The sequence below is a fragment of the Ambystoma mexicanum genome, chromosome 1p, assembly GCF_040938575.1.
Source record: "Ambystoma mexicanum isolate Mex_15411 chromosome 1p, UKY_AmexF1_1, whole genome shotgun sequence".
Classification (NCBI taxonomy): domain Eukaryota; kingdom Metazoa; phylum Chordata; class Amphibia; order Caudata; family Ambystomatidae; genus Ambystoma; species Ambystoma mexicanum.
Genome location: NC_090921.1, coordinates 1,350,598,554 through 1,350,622,301, shown reverse-complemented (window position 1 = coordinate 1,350,622,301; position 23,748 = coordinate 1,350,598,554). Strand labels below are relative to the sequence as shown.

Below are 23,748 nucleotides of genomic sequence, written 5' to 3'. Positions count from 1 at the left end.
CCAGCTGGACGCTTCACCACTCCGCTATATAACATGATGGAAAATAACAAACAACTAAAGGTGAAATGTCCCATTTCGGTACTGCATGGTCCACGGAAAGCATTTGTATTGGTTCTTGGCATTTAAAACATGCACACCTTTTAACGTTTTCAAAAAAATATCCTCTCTTCATTTTGTGTGTGTGTGTTGATTTTACGAAAGGCAAATGACATTCATTCTGTGCAATTTGGGGGGTTATGCAAAGCCAATGTAATGGAATGTGCATATTTCACCTTGATATGCTAATTTCTGGCGACATCACATCCCATTGCGTTTGTTGATCAGTCCCCCCACTTTGATTTTTAGCACTTGACCCCTGCAGTAAAGACTAGACGTGCCTGTTTAAATACTGAATTTTGCCTTGCATTTTTGTAATTAATTATAATTTTACTTTTATAACGCACTCAATACCAACAAGTGATTTCTAAGTGCTGGGATCGGGATTCGAACCCGTATTGCTGCATTGTCTTGTTTCCAAGACAAAAAGCGTTTCCCCTGAGCTATGCTTCCTTTGAAGCGACCCTTCTTTAACCAATGAAAAGCCTGTCTGGCTTGGGATACGTTGAATCTTCAACCCAAACAATCAGAGGCATTGTTTCATTGTATTCACAGATGATGTTGAAAGGCGATCATAAGGAGCTTTAGGGTAATCTACACGAGAATCCACTAAATCCCCCACAATGACAGCTGGGTGCTTTTTGTAAGTAATCTTAATTGGGAAAAACAAATTCCGACTTGCATACAGTTTACAAATCACATATACATTTCCGAGACAATAACCACGAGATTCGGGACGTTTGTGCCCATGGGTAACTTAAGTGAGAAACAGAGGAGGAATATACATATTGCGGTGGCTTCTTCTCTTGCCAACACCCCATCAAATAATCTCCTTTTGATTCCCACGGGCCATACATGGCATTTACAAGTCCAATGTTGACATTTAAACATTCCACCAGAGGTCTATGGTCACATCCCTCCCGCCTCACTCCCTCGTGTATCTGCATATCATTTGCATACAACTGAACATTCACAGAATAATGTTTCAGAAGGTTGGAAAGGAGTCATCAGCTATACATTCAAAAGTAATGGGGAAGGGAGAGCAGGAATATTCATCTTAGAGGCACGGATATCAGAAAGAGAGGACAGTGTACCACGTGGCCCCCTGGAGGTTTAGGTTAAGGGCATCTCTGTAAAGTCTTTGTTATTAGGCCCTGTAGGTACTGGAAGAGCCAATAGGAAAGGCAGGCAGTATCTGATACTGGTATAGTCGGTATACAGCGATACAGTATACAGGAATATTAATGAATTCAGATTAACTAATCACTTTTTTAACAAAAAGTGGGGGCTTGGAGGCATCCCCCAAATTGAAAAACATATTCGATATTTTTTGTTATTTTTAATTCCCTAAAAAAGTTTTTGTTATTTTTGGAGTTGTTATCATCACATGGAACCAGTATAGTTACTAAGTTCTACAGATCGATAAACACGCTGTCAGCTACACAGAGATAAATAGTGAAAGAATTACCTACTAAAATCTGATCAACTGGAGAGATAGCGCTTAAATTCAGGCAACTTCAGTTGTGGCACAGATACGTTGTGTTATCTTGCATTTGTATAGTTTATGGCGTTGAAGACCTTTGCCTTTCAAGAGAGACAAAGGAAGGGGTGTGATAGAACATTTAGTAGTGATGCGGAGAAGCAAAGCCGGTTAGATAGTGATGAGGGCGAGGGATAGGTAAGAAGCACAGGAAAGTCTGAGAAAGAAAAAGATGGAGGAGCTCTGTGCACAATTGGACCAAATTTATCATGGGTCTCAACGGTATTCTATGGGCTAAGTCACCAAGAGGAGAGATAGCCGACAGGTGGTGATTGGTGCACCAGGCGGGGAGGGTTATGTCTGGAATGTACCCGCTGCATGGTGAGCTGGAGCCTGTTGAAGCCATCCCCAAGAAAAACCAGGCGGCAAAGCCCTTCCGCTTACTTCCCTAGGCCGCCAACATCATTTGGGGGTGGGGGGTGAGGTTCCATGCACTGCTTCAGATAACATTTTTGAAGTGGGAGTATTTTACTCCCTATTTTTGTGAGTAAAGTGGTGGGGATTCAAAATGTCAGTCCATTTCTCATTGGGAGTATTTTATTAGAGTAAAAATATGCTTTAACAGGAAAACAGAAATGTTTTAGTAATAATTATTTCTTTCATGCACATTAAAAGATACCAGTTTACTATTTCCGATCAGCCCTTTCTAATTTGAGTTCCTTTCTCTGAACTGCATGCACTACTGGTCCAAACGAATCCATGAAAGCCGGGGCACTACGTGTCGGTATCCTAATTTTTGTTTGGGAGTATTTGCCTATTTTTAGGGAGTGAAAGTGGCCGGTACACCCCTCGTCTGGAGGGCTGCTTGCATGTCAGAAATCCGAATTTGCCACGTTCAAGACAGCTCCCTGTAAAGTGAGCAAAAATCCTAACGTAGGTACAGCATTCTTACATAGTAGGTGCAAAATATAGTTACAGTCATTGCAGCATGCCAAGTGCTTAAGGGTAATACATCGCAAGACTACCAACGACAGGTCAAATACATGGCTTAACGAGAGCATGTAGGCAGTGAAAGCAAGCAAAAAAGGTTCCCTTTCATAAGACAAGTCACCTTAAAAATGGGTGTGAGAGGCGATTTAGTTTGCGGTACAAGGATTAGAAAGGTGGATACCAGCATACTTGGGTGAAATGGAGAACAGTATAAGGATTAGAAAGGTGGATACCAGCATACCTGGGAGTAATGGAGAACGGTACAAGGGTTAGAAAGGTGGATACCAGCATACTTGGGTGTAACAGAGAACAGTACAAGGGTTAGAAAGGTGGATAGCAGCATACTTGGGTGTAACGGAGAACAGTACAAGGGTTAGAAAGGTGGATACCGGCATACCTGGGTGTAACGTAGAACGGTACAAGGGTTAGAAAGGTACAAGGGTTAGAAAGGTGGATACCGGCATACTTGGGTGTAACGGAGAACAGTACAAGTATTAGAAAGGTGGATACCGACATATTTGGGTGTAACGGAGAACAGTACAAGGGTTAGAAAGGTGGATACCGGCATACTTGGGTGTAACGGAGAACGGTACAAGGGTTAGAAAGGTGGATACCGGCATACTTGGGTGTAACAGAGAACGGTACAAGGGTTAGAAAGGTGGATACCGGCATACTTGGGTGTAACGGAGAACGGTACAAGAATTAGAAAGGTGGATACCAGCATACTTGGGTGTAACGGAGAATGGTACAAGGGTTAGAAAGGTGGATACTGGCATACTTGGGTGTAATGTAGAACGGTACAAGGGTTAGAAAGCTGGATACTGGCATACTTGGGTGTAATGGAGAACGGTACAAGGATTAGAAAGGTGGATACCAGCATACTTGGAATGGGGAACAGTACAAGGGTTAGAAAGGTGGATACCAGCATACTTGGTTGTAACGGAGAACGGTACAAGGATTATAAAGGTGGATACCGGCATACTTGGGTGTAATAGAGAACGGTACAAGGATTAGAAAGGTATAACTGTCAGGTACTGTCAGGTTACAGTGGCATATCCTCAATTACATTTGGTCTGGGGAGATTTAGTATAGAAAGGTTTTGGGAAGTTTTTATGGAGTTTAATTTTAAAACAGCCAATTTTGCCCTTAACATTCATTGCAGTCTATGGAGAATGCCCCAAGCCAAGATGGAGGTCCTCAGTCTAAATTCTAATTGGCTGGTTATTGTTTATAGGGAAGACAGTGAACATTCTTAAACTGCCTTTCATCGTCTTTGCCCAGCTGAGAGGTTGTGTACTAAGCTGCTCCTGCTTAACTTGTTCAGGAGTTTCAAGTTTCAAGCAGTCGAGCGGCTTCTTTGGAAAGTAAGCAGGAATCTTTATGGAGTTCGTTTTGGCACAGGACAGGAGTAAGAAGATTTCAAGTTGCCTAAGAAAATAAGTTTCCAAGACTCTTCACAAGATAAGTTCTTTTAAAACTCAAAACTCTGTATCAAATGTTCTTGTAGAAGAGTTAAATTGATTTTCTAGCTCATATTAAGACATTTTATAGAACGGTAGTGCTATCGTTTGTTTTTCTTTGCTATTATACATTTTTTCTATCCAGCGCGTGGTTTTTCCGTTAACAGAAGCCTGCGCGTGAAAGTCTTCGCTTGAGAATCTAGCGCAAGCTCTTTTGTGTCACGTGATACTATAGCGCGAATGTTTTTCTACCCGCGGTTGGTTTTCAGCGCGTGTGCGTTTACTCGCTCCTTGGATAAGCGCGTGTAGATTTTTTCCCGCGGTTTAGACTTCAGCGCGTGTGCGTTTATTCGTTACTTGGATAAAGCGCGTGTGTATTTTTCCCGCGGAATGGACATTATCGCGTGTGCTTTTTACTCGCTCCTTGGATAAGCGCGTGTGGATCTTTCCCGCGGTTTGGACTTCAGCGCGTGTGCGTTTTACTCGCTCCTTGGATAAGCGCGTGTGGATTTTTCCCGCGGTTTGGACTTCAGCGCGTGTGCGTTTATTCGCTACTTGGATAAAGCGCATGTGGACATTATTGCGTGTGCTTTTTACTCGCTCCTTGAATAAGCGCGTGTGCATTTTTCCGCGGTTTGGTTTTCAGCGCGTGTACGTTCTACACTCAGTTTGGATTTTTATGCATGTGCAAGATATTTCCACGTGAAATTTTTCGTCGCAAGTTTTCAAAGGCAGTTAATAAGAAATATAAGAACTTTCCAGAAACACTAGAACTTCCATTTACTTTTAATGAACTTAAGATTTTGTTCAAACTTCTTGAGTTTTTAGAAGATATCTGCAAAGTTAATTTCGCATTCATGGACCTACTGAGAAGGCTGAATGATCATTGAGATTCAAGTCAACTAGTAAGGAAGTCTCGTCAGTTTATCACTTCTCTGGGCATTCTGTAGAGAAGTTCCAGGTATGGTTTTTACTTTTTTTGGTAAAGGATATTGAGAATTAAGGTTAGTATAGTACTCAATGAATAACAAGGTGTATATATGTTTATGTTTTTACTACAGGTGAAGAACCAGCTAGTTAATAGCTTCCAGCCTGCTGTTTGTTAATTTGTCCCATCCCCCTTTCCCCTGGAAGCGAGGTAACTGAGCAGTTTATAGTATCAGCTCAGAGTGCCATATTTTGGGTGGATTGTCGGGGGCTCAGCAGCTTCCGCAGACACCAGGATCTCAGCCTCATAGATACCAGCATAGTTGGAATGGAGAACGGTACAAGGGTTAGAAAGGTGGATACCAGCATACTTGGGTGTAACAGAGAACGGTACAAGGGTTAGAAAGGTGGATGCCAGCATACTTGGGTGTAATGGAGAACGGTACAAATGTTAGAAAGGTGGATACCAGCATACTTGGGTGTAACAGAGAACGGTACAAGGGTTAGAAAGGTGGATATCACCATTCTTGGGTGTAATGGAGAACGGTACAAGGGTTAGAAAGGTGCTTAGGAGCAAACTTGGGTGTAACGGAGAACGGTACAAGGGATAGAAAGGTGGATACCGGCATACTTGGGTGTAAGCGAGAACTGTACAAGGATTAGAAAGGTGGATACCGGCATACTTGGGTGTAACGGAGAACGGTACAAGGGTTAGAAAGGTGGATACCATCATACTTGGGTGTAATGCAGAACGGTACATGGGTTAGAAAGGTGAAAACTGGCATACTTGGGTGTAATGGAGAACGGTACAAGGATTAGAAAGGTGGATACCAGCATACTTGAGTATAATGGAGAACAGTACAAGGGTTAGAAAGGTGGATACCAGCATACTTGGGTGTAACGGAGAACAGTACAAGGATTAGAAAGGTGGATACCAGCATACTTGGGTGTAAGTGAGAACTGTACAAGGATTAGAATGGTGGATACCGGCATACTTGGGTGTAACGGAGAACGGTACAAGGGTTAGAAAGGTGGATACCACCATACTTGGGTGTAATGGAGAACGGTACAAGGGTTAGAAAGGTGAAAACTGGCATACTTGGGTGTAATGGAGAACGGTACAAAGATTAGAAAGATGGATACCAGCATACTTGGAATGGAGAATGGTACAAGGGTTCGAAAGGTGGATACCAGCATACTTGGGTGTAATGGAGAACGTTACAAGGGTCAGAAAGGTGGATACCAGCATACTTGGGTGTAATGGAGAACGTTACAAGGGTCAGAAAGGTGGATACCAGCATACTTGGGTGTAATGGAGAAAGTTACAAGGACTAGAAAGGTGGATACCAGCATACTTGGCTGTAACGGAGAATGGTACAATGGTGGATACCAGCAAACTTGGGTGTAACGGAGAACAGTACAATGATTAGAAAAGTGGATACCAGCATACATGGGTTTAAGGGGGAATGGTACAAGGGTTAGAAAAGTGGATACCAGCATACTTGGGTGTAACGGAGAACGGTACAAGGGTTAGCAAGGTGGATAACAGCATACTTGGGTGAAATGGAGAACCTTACCAGATTTGGGGTAAGTGACGTTGAAGACATCATCGTCCCGGACCTGGAACTCATGTCGGGTGTAATTCAGGGAGTCCTCGGTGTGCGCGATTTTAGGAAATTTAATCCCATCATATATTAAATTCTCCTGCGTGACGGCATCCATTGGGTAAACTCTCTGAAAGGGAAGCAACATTTAAGTTGGTCACAGTTACTAATGCTACGCCCAAGCCATAAAATAAACCAACGCAGAGTATTTCAGCAGCCACGCGCAAGTACAATGAAACCCATGTATGCAGCGTCTAAGCAGGCGATTCACACAGCCCAGGCCTAGCTGTAAAAAAACCTAAGACCAGCACAAAAGAAAGCAGAGATGTCATCGAACCACCCAGATTCAAAAAGCCTGGGTTATTATTTACTCAGGGAACCAGCACATATAGACACTTAAAATAAAACGGTCTTAAAACAACAACCTCCTTACACTTGCAATCACATTCCTTCCCACCGCTTACTTAACACTTCCAAATACGAGGGCAGCCCTTTCACCCTATAACCACTTAATACAAGCCTACCTTACGAACTCATCAATATCAAATCAATTATGACAGTTACTACTATTATACAATCTTACAACATTCCAAAAACAAAGTGCGTTTTCTTACCCACACCCCCTTATCCCAGTTCCTCTTTCCATGCGAGGCAAGGAAAAGTAACTGGCTAAATTGTTATGCAGCTTCCCCCCAGCCACCTACGAACGCCTGAGCCTTCTCTGCCATGGCCTGGTCATCTGAACAGGAACCTCACGTGTTACTCCGCCATTGCAGAGCCGGCCATTCGTGGTACTTTAAACTATCGTTTTATGTTACATATTGTAATCCCTGCAGGTGGTACACCAAGCCAACTTCGACCTGTGCACTGTTTGCATCCTTTGGACCGAGCCACAAGAAGCCCAGCAACGCGCTACCTCACCGGCTCCATTTGCACAGGAGCGGGGTGAGTAGCCAGGCCCCTCCAGGAGCGCCTGTCTTTTGAATTTATTCTAGGCCTTTCTGTGCCCCCCTGCAGCCCGCGTCCACCCGCTCCCTCTTCCTGTTTCTGCTTCCCTCCCGCCTCCTGCTCTGATTGGTCCTTTGGACCGAACCACAAGAAGCCCAGCAACGCGCTACCTCACCGGCTCCATTTGCACAGGAGCCTGGTGAGTAGCCAGGCCCCTCCAAGAGCGCCTGTCTTTTGAATTTATTCGAGGCCCCAAGGCCTTTCTGTGCTCCCCTTCAGCCCGCGTCCACCCGCTCCCTCTTCCTGTTTCTGCTTCCCTTCCGCCTCCCGACCTGCCCAGCCCCGCTCTGATTGGTCCTTTGGACCGAACCACAAGAAGCCCAGCAACGCGCTACCTCACCGGCTCCATTTGCACAGGAGCGCGGTGAGTAGCCAGGCCCCTCCAGGAGCGCCTGTCTTTTGAATTTATTCGAGGCCCCAAGGCCTTTCTGTGCCCCCCTGCAGCCCACGTCCACCCGCTCCCTCTTCCTGTTTCTGCTTCCCTCCCACCTCCCGACCCGCCCAGGCCCGCTCTGATTGGTCCTTTAGACTGAGCCACAAGAAGCCCAGCAACGCGCTACCTCACCAGCTCCATTTGCACAGGAGCGTGGTGAGTAGCCAGGCCCCTCCAGGAGCGCCTGTCTTTTAAATTTATTCGAGGCCCGAGGCCTTTCTGTGCCCCCCTGCAGCTCACGTCCACCCGCTCCCTCTTCCTGTTTCTGCTTCCATCCTGCCTCCCGACACGCCCAGGCCCGCTCTGATTGGTCCTTTGGACTGAGCCACAAGAAGCCCAGCAACGCGCTACCTCACCGGCTCCATTTGCACAGGAGCGTGGTGAGTAGCCAGGCCCCTCCAGGAGCGCCTGTCTTTTGAATTTATTCGAGGCCCGAGGCCTTTCTGTGCCCCTCTACAGCCCGCGTCCACCCGCTCCCTCTTCCTGTTTCTGCTTCCCTCCCGCCTCCCGACCTACCCAGGCCCGCTCTTATTGGTCCTTTGGACCGAGCCACAAGAAGTCCAGCAATGCGCTACCTCACATTTGCACAGGAGCGCGGTGAGTAGCCAGGCCCCTCCAGGAGCGCCTGTCTTTTGAATTTATTTGAGTCCCCAAGGCCCTTCTGTGCCCCCCCTGCAGCCTGTGTCCACCCGCTCCCTCTTCCTGTTTCTCCTTCCCTCGCGCAACCGACCCGCCCAGGCCCGCTTTGATTGGTCCTTTGGACCGAACCACAAGAAGCCCAGCAACGCGCTACCTTACCAGCTCCATTTGCACAGGAGTGCGGTGAGTAGCCAGGCCCCTCCAGGAGCGCCTGTCTTTTGAATTTATTCGAGGCCCCAAGGCCTTTCTGTGCCTCCCTGCAGCCTGCATCCACCCGCTCCCTCTTCCTGTTTCTGCTTTCCTCCCGCCTCACGACCCGCCCAGGCCAGCTCTGATTGGTCCTTTGGACCAAGCCACAAGAAGCCCAGCAACGCACTACCTCACCGGCGCCATTTGCACAGGAACGTGGTGAGTAGCCAGGCCCCTCCAGGAGCGCCTGTCTTTTGAATTTATTCGAGGCCCTGAGTACTTTCTGTAACCCCCTGAAGCCCGCGTCCACCCGCTCCCTCTTCCTGTTTCTGCTTCTCTCCCGCCTCCCGACCCACCCAGGCCCGCTCTGATTGGTCCACCCACACTTCATCACTGGTCCTCCCAGGGCAGCCCTCTGCCCGGCAGCCCCCTGCGGGTAAGGGCCCAAAGGCCAAGGGCGGCTCCAACAGAGGCGAATCCAGGGGAAGCCAGTGGTCAGCCGTCAACCATCATCCACAAGGACCAGTAAGGTAGGAGTGGCCTGGGTCAGGGTCAGAGCAACTACTCTACCCCAGACTCCGAGCCACTTACCAAACCCAAAGTAAAAACATGATTGTATGAGGTTTAGGTTACACTGATAGGCCTCTCTCCCACTATACAGGTCTCTCAAATTTAGCAGGGGCTCCATCCCCAAACTGCATTTTATAAGGTTCAGATTGCACTGATAGGCCTCTCTCCCACTATACAGGTCTCTCAAATTTAGCAGGGGCTCTCTCCCCAAATTGCTGTGTAGGATGTTTAGATTGTACTGATAGGCCTCTCTTCCACTGTGCAGGTCTCTCAAGTTTAACAGGGGCTCTGTCTCCAAACTGCACTGTGTGGTGTTTAGATTGCGCTGGTGGACGTCTCTCCCCAATGTGCAGGTCTCTCAAACTTAGCAGGGGCCTTGTCTACGAAAGGCACTGTGTGATGTTTAGATTGCACTGATAGGACTCTCACCCACTATGCAGATATCTCAAATAATCTAACTGTGCTTAGTTCAGTACTCTACCTAGCCCGGAAACCCACCACTACCTAACCCAAGTAAATCCCATACCAACAGACCGTTAACACCCTAACCCTCCCCCCCCCACCGCAGTGCACCCTTAGGAAACATACCCCACCCACCGACAGAAAACAACACTGAGCCAGAGAACACGCCAGCATATCCAGAGAAGGAAAACCAAGGTCACTGCGACCGAACAGCACAGCACAGCATAGAGGACCAACTACCATACCACGCCTGCACCTAGACTGGAAAATGGCCCGTACCAGAAAAGGACACTGAGAAAGAGAACAAGATCGTGCAACAGGAGACGCGAACACACAACACCGACAGAACCCACAAGAAACAGCCCCATTGGAAGAAAACACGCCTAAAACAGCCACAACCGGAACAAAATCCACAAGAGAAAAATCCTTATACCTCACACCTTACCTTGCAACAACCACGGTACACCGACACCCCAACACGGAAACCTCGAAACATGCAAAGAATTTCCTGATACACATGGAAAAAAGACGGGGGTATTCCAGAAGAGAGTGGGAGGGCTCCGACCCCATTATCCTTTACATTACAAGAACAGAGGAGCAACATCGATTTCCACTACATCCCGCACAATACAGCGAATTACCAACAGCCAGCAACGCCACCTCCCACCCAAAAATCGGAACCAATGAAGATACCACCGCTGATCTTCATCCGAGTAGCATCACAGCAGAAACACCAAGACTAATCAGCCCTGTTATCAACTTACTAGACCGCTTCAATGAAGAAGCAGCTGTCGCCGTTCTTCATCCTACCGGCATCAATGCAGAAACTCCACGAACAGACAATTACAAACTCGAGCAACAAATAACCTCAAAACAAACAAAATCTCACCCAGAGAATCCACTGTAATCTAATAAACACAAGGTCAATGTCCAAACACTCAACGGAAATATACAACCTCCTAACAGAAGGAGGCATAGACATCCTATTTGTAACCGAAACATGGCTAGAAGACAACTACAAGATCACCCCCAACAACTTCCTGCCTGAAGACTTCAAATGCATCCAAACAAACAGAAAATCCAAAAGAGGGGGGGACTAGAGATCATCCACAAGGAACAACTGGCCATCAAAATGGAAGATCCACTAAACATTGACAAATACGAATCCTTAATACTACGATTTTCAGTAAACCCCAAAACCAACCTGAAATTCATACTGATATACAGACCACCAACCTACGATGTGACTTTCGTAGGCGCTTTCACGGAAGCAATCACTACCCTAGCCATCAAGTACAATCATCTGATCATCCTCAGAGATTTCAACATCTGGTTCGACGAAGAAACCACAACCACACAAAAATCCTTAACCGCCCAACTAGCAGCCATGAACCTACAACAACTAGTCAAAGGAGCAACCCACTCAGCAGGACACACACTTGACGCAATCTTCACCAACAAGGATTTCATCACCACAGCACCCCCAATTCAAATACTTTGGAGTGACCACCTCATTATTCCGTTCATATTCACAACTGCCACTCCGACAAAAAAGCAACAAGAAAAGCAACCCATCATGATGAAAAGAAATTGGAGAACCATAAAAAACTCCAACCTAACCGAGCTCCTAGAACTCAGCAAACCACAAGCATCAACCATTGAAGAAGCAGACCTAGACAAAAAAGTTGCCCTACTTCATACCTGAATCGCAACAACCCTTGACGACATCGCCAAAGAAAAGCCCTTCACCCAATCACGCAAGAAAACTACAGCAAAATGGTTCACCCCACTACTCAACGCCATGAAAAGGAAAAAACGAAAACTAGAATCTGAATGGAGGAACAACAACAACACCGCAAACAAATTGAAATCCCTACAACAGATCCGTGCATATAAAAAGGAAATACAAAAAGCGAAGAGGAAACATTACGACAACCGAAAATTCACAGGCTGGTTCGCCTTCCCCACCTCCCACTTGCCGGGCTTGTCCAGGGACGGGAGCAAGAGGGCTGACTTTAGAGGCTCTCAAAAGCCTACAAACATTTGGCCTGATTTAGGGAAGTGTTTTATAATGGTGCAAACCCATAGGAAAACATTCCATGAATCAGGCCCATTGTCTTCCTCATTAGACGGGAGAATGACATGCCATCCATCCATGTGACGACCTATGTGTCACATTCAGTGCAGGAAGCAAGAGTTCCGCAGGAATAACAAGCGGAAGGATGCAGCTATTGGGTTCATCGAGAATGGAATTAGAGGCCAAGCAATTCTAGTGCCTGAAAGCTTGTGCAGAGCTTCGGACCAGAGGGAAGGTGACAACAATTGTTCATTTTGCACACATGGCATTGCTTTTGTGAATACTATGAATGTACTGTATGTATAAGTGACAGTATATCTGTCTGTGTAGCCGTGCAAAGCTAGAATGTGCGTTTGTATTTGGCGCCTAGTAAGGAGGGAGGCCGGGATACCCGCAGAACAGATGGACTGTTTTCACAGGGCAATGCAGTGGTCCATGCAATACACTTTTCATATTTCAACTTTAAGATTGGTTAAATACCTGGAACATCACTTCTGATTGCATATCTATGAGTATACATATTTTATTTCAGCACTTGTGCCTTGGGTGAGTTTGTACACAAGTGTATGTATGTGTGTGTGCATGCACAAATGCCAGTGCTTTGGGGGAAATGTGTGTGTGTGTGTCAGAGGGAGTAGGCATGCATTTACATAGTGTGTGTGAGTGATTTAGAAATGGAACAGAAATACTGCTTTATTTTAGTATATTTATTTTACAGGTATTATTTTGCTAGCATAATAGCACAGCAACATGAGTGCTTTGCAAATATTGATCTGGCCTACATTGATACAGCCTGCATGTACAGTGGTTCTCACAGTGGCATTATTACTGGAGTTAAGGGCACAGCAACACACGTGCTCTTTTGTGTGGATGATAGCATACATTGGCAAAGACTGCATGGACATATTTTCTTTCAGTGGCCTTATCGCTGGTATTATACGCAAAGCAGCATGAGCATTCTGTTGTGGGTATACTGGCACATATTGGCACACCCAGCATTAACATGTCTTCTTACAGTGGCATTAATGGCACAACCACCATACGCGAGTTCTTATTATACTGGCATATAGTGGCACAAGCAGCATGATGTCTTCTTACAAGGTCATACTGGTATAATGGGGCAAACCAGCATGAAAATGTCTTCTTTCACTGGCATCTATAGACAAGCCTGACCACTCAAGACTATACTGGTGGTGATTTGGCATGGTAAAATACCACAAGAAAAGTTTGATAGCATACATTATGGGAAAGGCATGACAATGCTCCAGTTACCAATCAGTGATCTGGCATCTTTCGGATTTTTTCATGCATCACCCTACAAAACCGATTGCAATTTTTTTAACCCACTTTTTGACCAAAAGTGGTTTAATGCAAAATGTGTACCCTTTATTTTAAAAATAAAATAGTCTGGGGGAAACCGTTCTCCAGATGAATGGCCTAGAAAGGGGTGCGCCCCCCTCGCTGCACCTGTTGCTTGTGCACATTAGTGGTAAATATGTACTCCCATCCAGTGAAGAAAATTCAGGCGCCTGCATGGGAGGTGTTTACACAACATTGGCTCTGCCAGCATGAAAATATTTATAAACCCTGTCAAACATGGCATATAGTGGGGACAGCCAGCTTAAAATTGTGTTCTTATAGTGGCAACGCTGGAAAGGATTAACACCAGCCAGCATGAAAATGCTGAAGAGTGAATATGCTGGTGCATTTTTGGCATTGCCAGCATAAGTGTTTTCTTATGTTAACAGTCCTGGCATGTCGTGGGCATAGCCAGCAGCAAATTACTTTGGAGTGGCAATAATGTCATATATTGGGCACAGGCAGCCCAAGTGAAAATTCGTATAGATCAATGGCGTATCAGTGGCCATGATGGCATCTACTCTGGGCACAGCATCATGAAAATGTTTTACTGTGCCATTGCGGTCCAATATTTTGGGCACGTTGATCATTAGTGTGATTTATAGAAGCAGCGCTGGCATATACTTTGACAAGCGTCATGAAAATGTGATGATAAATGTTCTGTATGCTTTCGGATAGCTGGCCATTGGACTGCTTCACATTACCCTACAGAAAAGAATGTGAATGATGTGGCTTTTTACCCATTTTTTATCAAACTTTCTGCTGTAAAATGCATGATTTAAAAAAAATAATAATAATGTGGGCGAAACCCTCCCTCCCCCCTGAACTCCCTTGGATGGGTCCAACTCCCTCGCCACAATCTGCTGCTTGCACTATTTGGGGGGAAAGCCTCCATTGAGGTAAAGGCCTTAATATCATCACAAGCCACCACTGACCTTTGTTTGGTGCCCACTTAAGAGCCGCCAGCCCCACCAGCACCAAGCTCTGCCCCCACACCAGTACCTTGTGTCAACAGTTGGAGAAATCTCTCAAAAAGTGGGCTGCCAGATACTGCTCATGTTAAATGCGGGTGATGTGATCCTCGCACGAACTCCTAGAACTCTCCAATAGTTGGCGAATAAATATACAGAATTCATGGGGTCAAAGATTTTGAAAGTCAACACTGCTAAGTACAAAGCCATGCACTTAGGAGCGAAAGGCACAGCCCCTCGGTCATTGTTCTCTAACAAAGCCAAAATGGACTGGGTAGGATTCCATGATAATCTGGGCATTTGCTTGTCATGTCATCTTTGTTGGAGAATCACCCAGAGAACCAGCGTTGCTCCAAAATGCAGACCATGTTAGACATCTTTTGTTTCGCCCAATCATTGGGAAGCTATCCCACTGATGGAATGATGGAACTACAGTGAGCAAAATCTTTATCCGTAACCACATATAGAGAGGTAGTGTTGTGTGATTGGATCCTCCATTCTTACGCATTATGGAATTCTTGGAGGTCGACAACATCTGTACCCGTGTCTGAGTTGGGATACCCTTATATTGCAGATCATACTGGACCGTTCCTGGTCCACCACTGCTTTCTATCTGGATGTGCCGGTTGACCACCTTTTAGACTATGGGCCTGATCACGACTTTGGCGGTAAACCTTAAATCCGGTGGTAGCGCTATTACCGCCAGATTTAAGGGTCTGCCAAATCAGGACTTCGGCGGATTTCGCCCCAGCTCTGAGCTGGGGGGAAATCCGCCGAAAATTTGCGCTATTACCGTCGGTGGGAAATCCGCCAGCGGTAAGAGCGTGAAAATTCCCCATTGAGCCCAATGGGGAATGGGCTCAATGGGGAATGGGGATTAACATTACCGCCGAACTCATGATCTGGCGCTATTAGCGCCGGGGAGTTCAGCGATAGGGCTAATAGTGCCAGCGTTACCGCCAAAGTCGTGAACAGGCCCTATGTGTCTACACTATGGACAATAAAAGAAACACACCTTGAGACACAGCAACCAGCGTGAGAATCTTTTTATTAATAGGGTTCAACACAAAACATTCCGTTGCAAGGTAACCAGGACTTTCTGCAATTTTCCTACAAGAGGTGCTGGGTTAACCTCTTCTAACCTGTGACCTTGCACAGAAGACTTAAGAACAGCAAATCTAACACAGAGCTCAGCACAGGAGTGTTCAATTCTAGAGCCCAAATCTCTCCCCTGTTTTTTTCCTTCTATCTGGACTAGCCCAACACGCTTTGGGCAATCAAATTCTGCAGCATGACTTCTTCAAAAGGCGATGTGGATTCTTTTGCGTTTCCTGGCCCAAATACGTGCAAAGACCTTGGAGGCTGCTGGGTGCCTAGACTGGTTTTGCAGCCCAGAGCTAGTGGTTCCAAGAAAATGTATTGCAATGTTAACTGCACATAAGATACTATTTCCCCTGAAACTTTGCTAAGTTTGTGCTATTTTGCCCCAATTACCAGGAGTCTAGGGAAAAGCTGCAAATTGCTTTGCCGGAAAGGCATTAGTGTATGCAATGCACACCCGTACAACTGTTTTTAGATCTGCTGAGCTGATCTGTAAAGCAGTACCTTTGGAAGCATTGTCTAGAAGAAATAGGTTGTTAAATGGGGTTACGGTCCTAATCATGGTGCATCGACTCAAGTATGAATAATATTGATTTATCATTTTGCACATTTTATGTTAATGTTAAAGGTATTTGTACCGCGCACCGTCATCAACGGAATTGGTCCCGAGGCGCTCAGGCGGATCTGCAAACAAGAAGGTGCGGTGCGGTTAGTAGGGTGAAGAGGGAGTAGGAGAGCGAGACAGGTGATGTCCTGTTGGCAGCTTCAGTTCGGGTTTCACTGTGCGCTGAGCTTGGGTGTGAATATCAGATCGAAATGAGTCCTTGTGTGCTGGTGGTGTGACTTATGTGTTGTTTGTTGTTGCGGTTTGGTGCAGTGCGTGCGGTGTGCTGTGCGAGAAGGTGGTTGTGTTGATTTTTGTGCGAGTTAAGTATGCAGAAATTTGAGCTTTTGGGTTAGTGGGTTATATGACACTTGGTCCTTATAATTATTGTTCTCTGTATCTGGTTGTCCTATGGAGTAGGCATATTCTTTCTCTTTTTCTTTCCTGTCTATCTAATTGTTAGGAGTGATGGCGTGGCAAGTTCCCAGCTATGTTATTTTCAAGCTTTGTGTACCAGGTTGAGGCGTGCATTGTCCCCCACTCTGGTATTGGTGCTGTATTTTTACAGACACCGGCTCTCTTCCTATCTATTTCCTGTCGGTGATCCATAGCTGCCTGTGTTTACTTTGTAGGCCAAGGTATTATTGACAAATCAGCCTTACCCTTCCATCCTGATCTCTCTGTGATAGTTCTTTGGTATGATTATAGCATATCTATCTTTCATTTGATAAGATGATATGCTGTAGATTGTTCTTTCCTTACTTGAGTTGATGGGCGGTAGCTTAGAGAGACAGGGAGGATCGTTTCCTCTCTCAGCATTGTTTCAGCTCTGTATGTGCCACCATAGGCATTCTTTCTAGTTACGGGAGTTTTCTGAATAGGAGGGGATCTCTTGTGTTGAGTATGTTCTTTGGTAATTCGTTCCAGGTTTTTGGGGCAAGGTGAGAGAAGGCAGATCCTATGAATTTTCTTTTGTTGTATGGTTTTGGTTCCAAACGGATGTCGCTACTGGATCTGTGTGGCCTTGTTGAGCGGTGTACATTACATTTTTCTCTTAGGAACTCAGTGCCTTGGCCGTGGATTGCTCTATGCATTACGAACATTGATTTTAACTTGATTTGCTGTTTTATTGGTAGCCAGTCTAGCATTTCAGTGCTGGCTGCCGCATTTTGTATGCGTTGATTTTATTTTGAAGTTATTCTAGCATACCCAGATATAGGCTATTGGTGTAGTCTACTCTGGACATGATGAGAGCGATGACAGTGAGTGTTTTATTCGCGAATTACAGGATACGTAGGATCCTTTTTACTGCTTGGAGAAAGAAGCATGTCTTGATTGGATCGTTTACTTGTGGCTCTGGAGTAGGCTTGTTGTCCATCAGGAATCCCACGTTTTTTACAATCGACGATGGGGCTGGAGTTGTGCCAAGTTGGCCAGGGGATGTAGTGGCTGTCTTCTCTGTTTTTTGTGATGATCATTATTTCTGGTTTGCTTGGGTTGAGTTGGAATTCATGCAGTTGTAGATTTCACAAAGACAGCTCTCTAATGCTGTGTTTTCTTCTTGTGTGTCTTGTATTTTGTAAACTATTTGTGTTTCGTCAGTGTAGTTGCAACATGTGAGGCCGTGTCTTTTAATGATCTTGATTAGTTGAGATAGGGAGATGCAGAAAAATGGTGGGGAGAATGATGATCCATGTGGTACTCCTCATGAGGACTCTCTTGGGTTGGATTTGAAAGGTTTGATCCACATGGTTTCTGTTCTGTTTGTTAGGAAGAAGTTGATCCATAGTAAGGCGCGGTCAGGGATTTCTATTTCTTCCAATCTCATGATGAGGATGTCGTGGTTAACTGTGTCGAATGCTGCGGAGAGATCTAGAAGTATCAGAGCTGTACTGTTGTCTCGGTCTGCGTTTGCCTTTAGATCATTGCAGATTGAGGGAACTGCTGTTTCCGTTCCTCTCATTGGTCTAAAGCCTACTTGTGCTTGGTCCAATAGGTGGTGCTCTTTGATGAATTCTTGGGTTGTTCTGTATATGTATGTTTCCAGCAGTTTAGCTGAGTATGGGATGTTGGAGATATTTCTGTAATTGGAGAGGTCCTCCACGTTTCATTCTGTATCCTTGAAGAGCGGCTTGATGTATGCTGATTTGAAGGATTCTGGCACTTTCCCTGTTGAGATTGATTGGTTGAAGAAGTTTCTGTAGCAGTACATGGGTGTACATTGTGAGAGGATTGATTTGTATATGTCTGGGGGCAGGGATCTATGGGTGAACCCGTTTTGTTGCTTTTGTTGACCAGTTTGACAAATGTCTCCAGTGATATTTGGGGAAGCTTTGATGTTTGTTTGGGTGTTCCTTGTAAGGGTGGGTGAGTTGCATATTGTGGTCGCTTGGTCTGCTTTGTATGTCCTGTTGGATGGTTTTGATTTTGTTTTTGAAGTGGTCTGCAAGGTCCTTGCATAGTTTCTTCAATGGCATTGGAGTATTGTTTCAGACAGGTTGGTTTTTTATTTTGTTTATGATTTTAAAGAGTTATTTTTGGGTGTTTGGTGCTTTGAAGATTCTGTTGTCACAGTGTTTCCTTTTTGTATGAGCGGATATGTTGTTGGAATTTGTATTTCTTTTCGCATTTGTATTTGGTCCTCCATTCTAGTTCAAGTTTTCGATTTTTCCTTTTCATGGCGCTGAGTAGTGCGGTAAACCATTGTGCTGTTGCTCTTTTGCGCAATGCGGTAAAAGTTTTTTCTTTGGCGATCTTGTCTATTGTTGTCGTGATCCAGTTTATTTTCTTGATGATCGGTGACTTGTCCTGTTGCTTGATTATTGGTGTGGCCAGTGTGATTACAAAGGGAATGATGAGGTGGTCACTCCAGAGGATCTGAATTGGTGGAGCCATGGTCATGAGTTTTTTGTTGGCAAAGATTGCGTCTAGTATATGTCCTGCCATGTGTGATGCTCCTTGGACTACTCTATGTAACTTCATTGTTGCTAATTGGCTGGCTGGAGATTTTTGTGTGGTTGTGGTTTCTTCATCGAACCAGATGTTAAAGTCTCTGAGGATAATCAGATGATTATGCTCGAAGGCTAGGATGGTGATTGCTTCTGTGAAGGTGTCTACGAAGGTCCCATCATAAGTTGGTGCTCTGTATACCAGTGAGAATTTCAGGTTTGTTCTGGGGTTTGTTTACTGGCGAAGGATTAGAGATTTGCAGTTATCGATGTTTAATGGGTCTTCTAGTTCAATTTCCAGGTGTTCCTTGTGGATTATTGCCAGTGCGTCACCTCTTTTGGTTTTCCTGTTTGCTTAGACACACTTGAAGTTATTAGGCAGGCAGTTGTGGAGAGTGATCTTGTAGTTGTCATCTAGCCATGTTTCAGTTACGAATAGGATGTCGATACCTCCGTCACATAGGGGGTTGTAAATTTTGGGGGCATGTTTGGTTTATTTGTTGTTCCCCGTTTTGGTTTGTGGGTGTTCAATTGGGGTGCTTCTGTGTTGATGCCGGTTGGATGAGGTTCCGTGGAGGCTGCTTCTTCATTGAATGGGTCTGTTAGATTGATAGTTTTGTTGTTGCCTACTACTGCTTCATCATCTCCTGTGGTTTGATGTGGATATCGGTAGTGTCCTTCTGTTCTTGTGATATATGTAGTGAGGGGATTGGTATCATCCCATTCTCTTCTTGGGTCCTTGTGTCTTTTTTTCTGTTTTACGGGGGAATTCTTTGCCTGTTTGGAGATGTCAGTGTCGTTGAAGTATCGAGATTCTGTGGTTGTTGTGAGGTACGGTGTAAGGTATAAGGATTTTTCTCTTACAACGTTTGTTCTGTTGATTTTTTTTTTTTTTGGCTGGGTTTGTTCTGTATTTGAGGCGGCTTCTACTGAAGGTGGTTGAGTTTGAGTATCTGTATTAGTTGTTCCATGTTCCTGCTGTCTTTGTCAACATCCAATTCTGCGTCGGGCATTTTGGGTCCTTGGTGGTAGGAGTTGGTCTGGATATTGAGTTTACAGGGGCAGTTGCCCACCTGTTGTGCCTTGTGCTAGGATGATGTTGAATTTTCTCCTCTTATGTTGCGGTTCCTGGATGCTCTCTGAGGATGACTGTCTGCTCAGTCGGTTGGGTTAGGGTTTTCCTCTTTCTATGGGAGGACTGTCCAAGGGAGTAAGGGAGCACTAGGTGTTGTACGTGTGGCGGGTTGGTTATGGGGGGCTATGGGGTGCAGGTTAACTAGGGTACTGATTTTGGTTGTAATAGCTATCTTTTAGTGGCTGCTCAGTGATCTTGGGTGTCAAGGGGGTAGGCCCTAGGAATCAATTATGGCAGATATTGATAGAATACCCAGAGGTGTGAGATGACAAGATAGTGGGAAGCCTAAGTTTCACACGTGGTTTCCAATGAGATAGTACTCTTAGATTTAGGCTATCAGAGGTTGAGAGAGGGATCTAAGTTTAGGGGAATGCCAATCAATAATGAACCACCTTGATTCCTGACTCCTAGAGGAAAGGAGAACGGCCTAGGCTTCACAAGTGGCAGGCAGTCATTAAAACACCTCGATTTGAGACACCTAGACAATGGGAGAAAGGCCTAGGTTTCACAGAATGGTGGGCAGTAATTAGAACACCTAGATTTGAGACACCTAGATAATGGGAGAAAGGCCTAGGTTTCACAGAATGGCGGGCAGTAATTAGAAGACCTAGATTTTGGACACATGTGTAGAGGGAGAAAGGGCCTAACATGGGGGACAGCAGTAAATGCAATAGCAGTATTAAAAGCAACACAAAGGCAGGTAGTAATCATAGAGACTCAGTTTTAGATTCCTGAATAGTGCTAGTTGGCACAGTCGGGCCAATTCTGATAGGCGGCTGTCTGTCTCAGTCAGGCTAGATGTGAGAGGCTGCTATCTGGCGCATGTGGCTGGGGTAAAATTTACTGAAACCAATGTTTGGCATAGGGCTATCTGAGAGCAGTATATCTCTGGTTTGGATAGTCTTTCTTAGAGCAATATATGGCTAAGAGGTACAGGCTAAATAGATTCAGAATATGGCTATTGCGGGCAAACTATGTAAAGGCACTATTTGGCTAGGGGTGAAATCTAACTGTGATAGGCTCAACAGGTGGGGTTACAATGCTTTTCGATGGGTTTGGACAGTTTCCTCAGGAGCATCAAGTGTTGGTCTCCTTCCTAGTCGGTCGCTGCTGGTTGACGGCTGCAGGCACCACAGGCTAACACAGGCCAACACGGTCTGGAGCTGCTTCTTCGGAAGCTGCTCTCCTCTACCTGGGGGCTGCACGGGCAGGGGCTGCCCTGGGAGTGAAATCTAAGTGGGATTGAACTGACCAATCAGGGTAGGCGGCGGGATGGGAGGAGGGAGGGAACAGGGAAGTGTCTCAGGTAGGCGACAGGCTTACAATAGATTACGGAGCTGGTAACAGGGCCCAGGGAAGAGTAGGGGTCTCTCAAGACCCAGGAACACTCACCAACAATCACTTGCAGACGCGGCAAAAACGAGTCAATATACCAGATAATAATTTGAGGTGGCGTTTAAACTGTTGATGGATTTTTTTATAGTGCTATATTTATATGGGAAATAAAGTTTTATCGAGGAGGAGGAGGAGGAGAACTAGTTGACGATCTGGTTTGGGGACTGTTGGAAAGCAGCAGACCTTCGCCCACTGAAAGGGATGGTGGCAGGTGGAATAACATTACGTGGGCTTGGGAACATTTAAGTCTTACACTCCTGGGTCCAGATTACAGAAACTTGGCACCGGCGCAAGTGCACTATTGCACGGTATTAGCACTAGGGTAAAGTATGGCCGATTTATGAAAACACTGGGCCATGTAGAAAACCATTGCACCGTGAGAAGTGCAGTTTGGCATAGTATAAGCACCAATTCAAAAACTGCACTAGTGCAAAAAGATACATTTTCGATGGCTTTTTGTACCAGGGCAAACTTTGCCCTAGTTCAAATACCATGCAACCTTGACCATGCACCGATGCACATTTTCCCTAATCTGGCCTCCAATTTACATTCAGGAGTGGAAATCCCAGTCTTTAAAGATCAAATCAAGACTGATTAACGCATGGGGCTGGCAAACGTGGTCTGTCATTTTGTTCGAAAAAGCAAATTGGGCCACAATGTTTGTCAAGCATTTCTATGGGAGCAACAAATAAACACGGGAGGGCATGGAGTATACATATATCTCCAACGTCTGGCGACATTTAAAAATCGAAACCATGATTAAGTGTGGCCGTTTACAAAGCGCCCACCCCAGACTAAAACCCCCTCTTGGCGCTGTAGAAGGCACGAATCCCCTGCGTTGCCATTTTAGCTAAACACATAAAGTGAAGTTGCGCGAATCTTGATGTATTCTCTGCCTGCTAGCGCTTGTAGTTTTTGCTCGTCCAAACCTATAATAAATACTGCACTACAGCCATCACAATGCAAATAAATAAATAAAAAAAGAAAAGAGGGCACACTTCGATTCCGCCGATTACCCTGAACGGTAAATAAAAATATCCCACAACCATTTTCATACAAAATGCGCATAGCCCATATGGGTGTCCCTCTTCGTGTGGGGCGCGGGGTCCAGTCATTCCTTTGAGCCACACTACTCGCCTCCGGGCTTATGCGTGTCTGACGACGCTAACCCTTGAATTCAGCAGAATGAACGTGCATTGATTATCATGCGTCTAACCTAGCGTCGTCTCAAACACCAGCCAATAAATAGATAGGAATTCACTACACACACTGTTGTGAGCTCTACGGGAGTAAATAGCCAAGGCAAACATGTACACAACGGATGCTTAACTGGAAGTTGTCCGGGTCTCTCACCTCAGCAATCTTCCCACAGCCAAGTCTCGCTGGTCGGAGCAGCCCTGTGTGCACAACAACCTTCGCAGGATAGCTGAACCGATTGGCACCGACCCCGTCCCGGCTGCTCGGTTTATAGAGAGCAAAGAGCGCTCACAAGAGGCTTACTGACAGGAATGGGTGGGGCGAGGGGGTCCCTGCAGTGAGAAATAGGAGCCGCTCGATTCCACGAAAGAGTGCAAACTGTTTTGTTCTTTAAGCGGAAACTCTTTTTTTTCTTTAAGCTCGAGCTGTTCGCCTCCCTCCGCCGGCCTCTTATTCCCTCCCCTTTCTCTCTCTCCCTTGCTCTCAACCTTTCATTACATCCACGGGCCTCTTCCTCCTATCAGTACTGAAATCAGAAGTACCCACCTCATCCTCCACCACCAGGAAATCTTTAACTATGTTTTCTCATTCCTGCCCCTCCTGTGGAGGTCATAAAACTTCCCATGCCCACAGCACATCTGATGATGTTTTCCTGCCAAGTGGCAGGAACTGAAACAAGTAACCTTGCTGATGATTTGCTAAGATCAGGGCTTAAGTGGACAAGGGCTAGTAGGGGCCGAGTCCCGGCAGACTCGGAAATCTCGATATGATGGGGCTCAAAAATCTCCCCCGGCAGCCCTGGCTGCTACAGGACAAGGCTTATTTTTGTAAAGCCTGCCGCTCTTGCTCATTTTCGAGAGCTTCAGGCTTCAGCAAAAAATGGCGTAATCCATAATGGTGGCCCCGCACCTGCAAGGCATCCCTTCAAGCAAGAGTTGCCCATGGGCCAGCACCACCATTATGGAAGAAAGGTGAGGTAGCTGGAAGCAGATGCCTTTTTTGCTAAAGTCTGAAGCTCCCTCTAATTCGCAGGATTTTCAGGCTTTAGGAGAAAAGGCCTCTGCTTCCAGTGGCCTCACCTTTTCAGCCTTAATGCCCCTCCG

The 23,748-nt window shown here is 45.6% G+C and overlaps 1 protein-coding gene across 1 annotated transcript in view; it reads right to left on the bottom strand.

The window, feature by feature from the left end:
• Positions 1–23,050, bottom strand: part of LOC138454295 (sulfotransferase 2A1-like) — a 144,305-nt gene extending 121,255 nt beyond the window's left edge. Inside the window, exons 1-2 of the mRNA XM_069607031.1 lie at positions 22,802–23,050; positions 6,531–6,687 (exon numbers count right to left, since the gene is read on the bottom strand). Of these exons, the coding sequence (XP_069463132.1) occupies positions 6,531–6,675 (145 nt within the window). The 5' untranslated portion in view covers positions 6,676–6,687; positions 22,802–23,050. The remainder of the gene's footprint in view (positions 1–6,530; positions 6,688–22,801) is intronic.
• Positions 23,051–23,748: the final 698 nt, after the last annotated feature.